Source organism: Gymnoscopelus microlampas (assembly GCF_963454915.1).
Source record: "Gymnoscopelus microlampas genome assembly, chromosome: 6".
Classification (NCBI taxonomy): domain Eukaryota; kingdom Metazoa; phylum Chordata; class Actinopteri; order Myctophiformes; family Myctophidae; genus Gymnoscopelus; species Gymnoscopelus microlampas.
In genome coordinates, this window is record NC_139943.1 from 16,014,079 (window position 1) to 16,021,680 (window position 7,602).

Here is a 7,602-nt window from a genome sequence, read left to right on the forward strand (position 1 = left end):
CACGTCACACAAAAACAAACTGCTGTGTGGAGTATCGATATGCCGTACGGCATTATGTTTGTGGCAACGAGCGTGTGTGTACTTGGTGCAGCGCTGTCATGGTATAAGGGGGGGTGTGGCTGGCAAAGGGGTTTGAATTAAATCACAGAAACATGGCAAATCTTGCAGGGAAGTAAAACAAAGGAACACAAGAAAAAGGGAGGGGTGGCAGCGGCAGAGAGGAGGGGGGCTTCATTCCAGTGGCAGGCTCACGTTCACGGACAGACCGCTGATGGGAGGGATGGAGCGAGCGAGCGAGGGAGGGAGGGAGGGGTAAAGACAGGCATATAAAGGAGGAGGACTTTTCAGGGTTAGGGGGCTTTCATTCCGATGGCAGGCTAACTTACGGCGACAAAGACTGCTGACCCAGGCACAGGCACTGACAGTCAGGAGATGAGGGGGGCTCTGCATCCCCGTACAGCTATAGACACAAACATATTACAGTCCAATGTTAATGTACATACGTTGTATATACGTAGCTATAGTAGAAAGTACTGTAAGTACTCAAGAGTTGTTCCGATGTCCATACCAGTATCGGAAAAGCTGCCGATACGGCCTAGAATGCTGGTATCGGTATCCGTTCCGATAACACGTAATTTGTCACATGAGGATTTCATTTACAGTAATATTTTGTAATGCTTCAGTTGATGTTGCATGACTGCTTTTTTACTCTTACTGTTCTATTTAGATTATTATTTTACTAACTTGTAGCTGCAACTTGTTAATGGAATTTGTATTCATTCCTAGATCAGTGGTTCTCAAATGTTTTGATTGTATGGACAGTTTCTTAGAAAGGAATACCAGCACTCACTTTAGTCCATTTAGGATCTTGTTTATTCAAGTCTTATCCCCCCAGCAGCAGCTCATAAGACCCACAGGCCTTCCTCAGCGTGTATCCCAAACATCCGTCTTATGAGCTGCTGCTGCTGGGGGGATAAGACTTGAATAAACAAGATCCTAAATTGACTAAAGCAGGGGTCTTCAACAGGGGGTTCGGGACCCTTAGGGGGTCCTCAGAGTTACTACAGGGGGTCCGCCAAATCTTTGTGTGATATGATTTTTTTGTTTACCTTTACCACTTGAAACCTAGCATCCCTTTTCTGAGGAGAACTTTAGCCATCTAGCTCACAACGCCTTGCGCTGCGAGGCGTTGTGAGCGGCTATTTTTGGCAAAGAGGTATAGGTGTAGAGGGAAAAGGGGCATACCAAGTAAAAAAATAAATAAATCTGAAACGCAATTTTATACAATATAGAGGGGGGGTCCCTGCTTCATCTCTCACTCAGCTAGGGGGTCCTTGGCCTGAAAACGTTGAAGACCCCTGGACTAAAGTGAGTGCTGGTATTCCTTTCTAAGAAACTGTTTCTGCCTGAACCCGTGCACCCGATACACACGTACTTCGAACTACTCGTCTGATGAGTGCTTGCTTCTTTCTCTTTCAAGTTAATTTCAAGGACACCCTCGACTCTGAGAGTTACAGACCTGTAAGGGTCCATTTGAAACCCTGAGGGTCCCTTAACCCCACTGTCCTAGATTTTTTTTTCAATTACACACTGGTATTCCCAGTTATGGGAATCGTAATCGGTATCAGGAAGGAAAAAAATGGTATGGGTACATCTGTAGTAAGCACCCATAAAGAGTTTAAGAGGTTACAGGCACAACGCAGCAAGGAGCTGATTAACAGGGCTCTGTAAACACTATGAACCTGTTGAGTTGAGCAATAGAACACGAGACGGTGTGTGTGTGTGTGTGTGTGTGTGTGTGTGTGTGTGTGTGTGTGTGTGTGTGTGTGTGTGTGTGTGTGTGTGTGTGTGTGTGTGTGTGTGTGTGTGTGTGTGTGTGTGTGTGTGTGTGTGTGTGTGTGTGTGTGTGTGTGTGTGTATTGGTGGTGAATTACATCACAGCTGTGCTGATGATGCCTTTGGCTCATGCCGTACAGGTACAACAACGCCATGATGAGGGTTGGGATCGATTCCGGTTCCTTGACGATTCCCTCTTATAACGGGGGGGTTTCCGAATGGGCCCTTACAGGTCTGTAACTCTGAACTCTTGAGAGTGTACAAATGGAACCAAATGGACCCTTACAGGTCTGTAACTCTGAGAGTGTACAAATGGAACCAAATGGACCCTTACAGGTCTGTAACTCTGAGAGTGTACAAATGGAACCAAATGGACCCTTACAGGTCTGTAACTCTGAGAGTGTACAAATGGAACCAAATGGACCCTTATAGTTCTGTAACTCTGAGAGGGTACAAATGGAACCAAATGGACCCTTATAGTTCTGTAACTCTGAATTCTGAGAGTGTACAAATGGAACCAAATGGACCCTTACAGGTCTGTAACTCCGAGAGGGTACAAATGGAACCAAATGGACCCTTACGGGTCCATTTGGTTCCATTTGTACCCTCTCAGAGTTATGGTGGTCCTTGAAATTTAAAAAGTTTGAGTAATAGTATAGCAGACGTGAAGTCCACACATGAGCTCTGACAGTGAGTGTCATGAAAACGGTTCTGGAAAACGGTTCCAAATATGATGGAACCGATTCCGGTTCCTCAATGTTGGATCCTGTTCCTCCGGTTCCCCTGGATCCCAGCCCTCTATAGCCATGATGCTCTTCACACAGCCTCAAGTGTTCTATTTGCTTTCAGACTGACTGTTTTATCATGTCATATACTGTGAATTAAAAACACTGAGATATCAAGGTTTGATGAAGAAGAGTTCATTTGCTCTGGCTGCACACGTTGCTAAGCGACTAATATGCATGTGAAAGTGTTATGTTATATGTGATTATGTTATATATATATATATATAATTACAACACCGCTCTGAAGTCAGTCAAACTGCTTGATCAGCACCGACTGTTGTATAAAGTGGGCTATCTTACAGGGGAAATGTGTACCGTAATATATATATATAATATAGGAATGGACAGAGCCGTCTGGGAGAAATGCGGGGCCCGGTGCGGAGTTGGCGAGCACGCACGCGCGCGCGCATGCGTGCGTGGAGTACCCGCACGCAAGAATTTTTTTGCGGTTTCTGTCGGATATATCCGAGTTTTGGGTGGTTATTTGCGGTTATTTTTGCCCTCAAAACATTAAGTTGGGTGTCATGTTGGGTGTCATGTTAAAAAAAAAATGTTCCCGTTTTTTTGCGAGGCCCCCCGTAGCGCGGGGCCCGGTGCGGCCGCACCGTTCGCACCACCCTTCCTGCGGCTCTGGGAATGGACAATTTGGACAAAATCTTCTATCGTGGTATGTAAACCAAACTAATTCTTTAAGCTAATCCATCAAAAAAAAAAAGAGTATAGTTTTAGACTGTTCCCAATCTACCCGATGAACCGGTATATTATCAAACATCCATTTAAAAAATGTATTGTAAAATGTACATGATGTGGCTACATAAGAAATAACACAGCAGACATTAATCCATTGTAAATAATACATTTTCTTATTAACAATGAATTAACCATTAACAAGTTATGATTAATAATCTTATTTTTTTAAATGAGCATCCTAATGGAGATCTACCGAGGTAGTATAGACCATTGGTTCTCAAAGTGGGGTCCAGGGACCCCCAAGGGTCCTTGGGGTGTACCAGGGGGTCCCCAGCTAAATGTTTTAATATAGTGTCACAATCATTTTAACCATATTTTATACTGTGGCTTGTAGATCTTACATCTGCTATATTTGAAAAATCCCTGGCACAAAAAAAATTTGAGATGGGGGGGGGTCCGCAGCCAAATATATATCATTTTGACATGAAAGTGTTTGAGAACCACTGGTATAGACTATCTCCACTGAAGGTATATCTTCATACCAGCACCATCCAAACACTCTTACTACTCTAATAGTAAAAAATAAAGCTCAAGGCTGATGTGAAAACAATATTTTCTCCAGTCTAATTAGAAGGCCAAAGAACATTCATACCAACTACAGAATCCTTAGAGAAATAACATAATAGTTCATGGGTGTCTCTAAGGCTGCTGTACTTGTAGCCTCCAATAATGATGGGAAAGTGCCTCCCAGGCTCATTAGAACAGTGGCTACAAACTTTTTTTTAGCTCAAAAGACCCAAAATAGAAATGACATGTTTGCCCGGGACACAAACTATAGTGAAAATAGCAGATCTACAAGCTCACAACACGTCGCTTGGCGCCACGTTGCGAGCTTGTGGATCTGCTACTTTCACTACTTCTTAACCTTTGTTTTTATTTATTAATGGAAATTCTTCGTTTTTTCATTTTATTTATGAAATGCTTAAAAAACATTTAAACTTTTTAAAATCTTTTGAAATAATATCTATATCTTTTTTTAAATGTAGGAAACAGGAAAAAAAAGGAGATATTTACTCGCGATCCATAAAAGAAATTGGTCCGTGACCCAAATATGGGTTTTCCCAAACCTGCTGTTTGGGAAACAGTCCAGCACACACTTTAGGTTTAGAACCAGTAGCTAAACTGCTAGCCCCCCAGAGCTGTAACAATTGTACATTAACTGGCCTCCAAGCAGATAGGAAGTGTTTTTAAAATGTGTACCACTTTGAGATCTGTTTCAAATATAAAGTGCGTTACAAATAAAATGTATTATTATTATTATTAGATAGGCAGTATTTGGCAGCTTTTCAGGCTGATAAGAAAGCAAATGTCCATCATAAAGAATATTCTCTAGCAGTTGTAGAGCTGATGCATTTTAGTACTGTCCCCTCATGCTGATACAAACATTTAATACTGCCAAGACTGATAAGAAAGCCAATGGACATTTCCGAACATAGTGTGTCCTCAGTGATATTCAATATGGGGATGCCTCAAGCTGTCGTGTCCGCCTCCACACAGGCTGATTTGAAGGTTTCGATGCTAGGTTATTTGCAGTGGTGGAAAAAAGTACTCACATTTTTTACTTAAGTAAAAGTATCAATACTGCAATGTAGAAATACTCCGTTACAAAATCAAAATCAAAATGTACTTGAGTAAAAGTACAAAAGTATTGGCATCAAAATGTACTTAAAGTACCAAAAGTAGAAAGTAATCGTTATGCAGTATGTCCTTGAAACTTGAAACAGTATGTTTCAAGTTTTCAAATGTTTAAAAATCTTTTGAATAGCAGATCTACAAGCTCATAATGTGCTCACATCGCGACGCATTGTGAGCTTGTAGATCGGCAATTTTCAAATGGACGAAATGTATACAGGGCTGATGTGGTTAATGTGTGTTTTGTAATAATAATCAAAATCTACAAAGTAACTAAAGCTTTCAAATAAATGTAGTGGAGTAAAAGTACAATATTTGGATCCCGAGATGTAGTGGAGTAGAAGTAAAAGTATTGGAAATTTGAAACACTCAAGCAAAGTACAAATACCTCAAAATGTACTTTCCACCACTGGTTATTTGTTATCATTATTGTCATTGTATGTTACAGCACAATAGTTTGAGGACCTCCCAAAATTGTATCTCATTCGCTCCTTGTACCTTGTATATATAAGTAGTAGTGACAAATAAAAAGAAATGTTAACAGCGTGATAAGAGTGATGATAACACGTGTTATAGAGGCTATTTTGCACGTAGAGGGATAGAGATATACCTTGAGATTTGGACTTGCCCATGGCCTTTGGTGTGCCTTGGGCACAACAAGTTTGAAAACCTCTGGCCTAGATGATGGGTAGTTAGTTGCTTGCTTGGGTGTGGTGGAGGAGTACGAGAGTACATAATAATAGTTACTGAAGCATTCTTTGTCTACCGGCTCCAGTGGCTGGTAAAACAATAGAGGTAGCTGGTCAAATGTTGGTATTTAGGCTGTACCCGTCAGGAATGTTATAGAACTAGAAATTCGGGCCCTCATGCAGGGGTTATGAGTTGGTGTCACATTAGCTCTGTGTGTGTCTACCTTAAGTCAGTCCACCTTAAGGCCAGGCACCCGAGCACCTAAATATTCATTGTCCGCTTGTTTCACGCACATATCTGGCAACACCGGAGCCACCCACCCAGAGCCATTCAAGGAGAGTTACGTCACCTCCGTCCACTTCTTCGGGCCAGGTCTTCTACATAGCCTTCTATTGGCGAATAGAGCCCTAAACCGGACGTTTACGGAATGCATTGGAGTCAATGGGCATTTGTAACTATTTCCAGTTTACATGAACCACGCGACCGACGCTGTTTCTGACCCCTCAGTGGCAGAACTCTCTCTAATATAAGGCTCTGCACCCACCCAGACAAATAGGAGGCAGAATATGGGCCAAATAACAGATACAAATGTATACTGACCACTGACCAATGGAAAGTACACTATCCAAAGGCTCCGGGCATGATAGATTTTTAGTGTGAAATGTGGTGGAAATTGGAGAAGTGGTCTGGCAGAACATAGCTAGAACCTAGCAGACAAAAAGCTAATGAAAAAACGCTAGTAAAACGAAAGTCGGACTACAAGCCCCTTTTAAATTAGGATAGAACTGGACCTCCAAATGATGATGACCGTGCCGCATCAAAGTGGCTGGTCGTGTATTTGGTTTGGTTTGTTTTGAAAGTTAAAACACGTACAGCCCCCATTCCCAACTGACAAATAAGAGTGTTGACAAATCTAGCAGCCACAGACATCTATAGCAGCAGCCACAGACGCAGATTTACCAGCATTTGGGCTGATGATACTACGTATAGCTGCTGGAAATTCCCTAGGGACGGGCAACAAACATGCGGCGGAGCCGGCCACAATGACAAGTGGAAAGTTGAACACCAGATCACAATCACATTCACAGCTTTACTACATTGTAGTAGCCTGGTTCCAGACCATAGACCCCGCCCACTCTCTGAGTGAGCTCAGCTTCTGTCTGATAATCAGGCTAACATTGTAGTACATTATTGCCAAAGAAGCTGGCACAGTAGTCAGACTGCCAGCCCTGTCCAAATATGAAAGCATTTGGTGGCTGGTAATAATATGAAAAAATATGAGAAAAGGCAGAGTGTGATACACTTACACTATAAAACGCTGTAAAAAAAAAAAAAAAGAAGAAAAAAAAAGGAGAGGAGACTGCAGAGTCTTTAAGTTAGCCCTTTTAAACCATTTAGGCCGTGGAAGAATCGGTGTCATTTTAGATTTCTTTGGCTATTAAAAAAATAGCAGATATACAAGCTCGTAGCGCGGCACCGAGTGCCGCGCTACGAGCTTGTAGATCTGCTATTTTTGAAAAATGTTGTCATCTTAAAATGACACAGATGCGTTCCCAGTCTTAATGGGTTAAGTACCTATGTAAAGGGCTTCTATGTAATGTGTCTTCTTCACAAACAGAACCAGTAAGTACTAACTAGAGTATTCTCTCAAGAACAGATTCAGAGCTATGCTACTCAAATGCAAAAGTGAAAAACGCTGGGGGCGCTGTTTTTCGACGATGGGTTCCCAGATTGGTACTAGAGCTACTAACATCTACATGCTAAAGCGGGCTACACACATACACCCCAAAACTTTGTTTCCCAGACTACAGGGAGAGTTAACATGCACTGTGTGACACTCAGAGAGGCAGAGAATTAGCCACCTACTGTAGCTGTCAGTGTCATTCTCTCTTTCCCTCTGCCCTCCTCT

General features: G+C 42.1%; 1 protein-coding gene across 2 annotated transcripts in view; it reads right to left on the reverse strand.

Annotated features, from left to right (window-relative positions):
• The window catches only part of enc2 (ectodermal-neural cortex 2), a 71,282-nt gene that overhangs the window by 55,320 nt on the left and 8,360 nt on the right, over positions 1-7,602 (reverse strand). Inside the window, exon 2 of one of the 2 annotated variants that reach the window (XM_084060965.1) lies at positions 387-460. The exons of the other annotated variant lie outside the window; for it this stretch is intronic. Coding sequence (XP_083917091.1) covers positions 387-450 — 64 coding nt within the window. The 5' untranslated portion in view covers positions 451-460. The remainder of the gene's footprint in view (positions 1-386; positions 461-7,602) is intronic. 2 annotated transcript variants of the gene reach the window in all.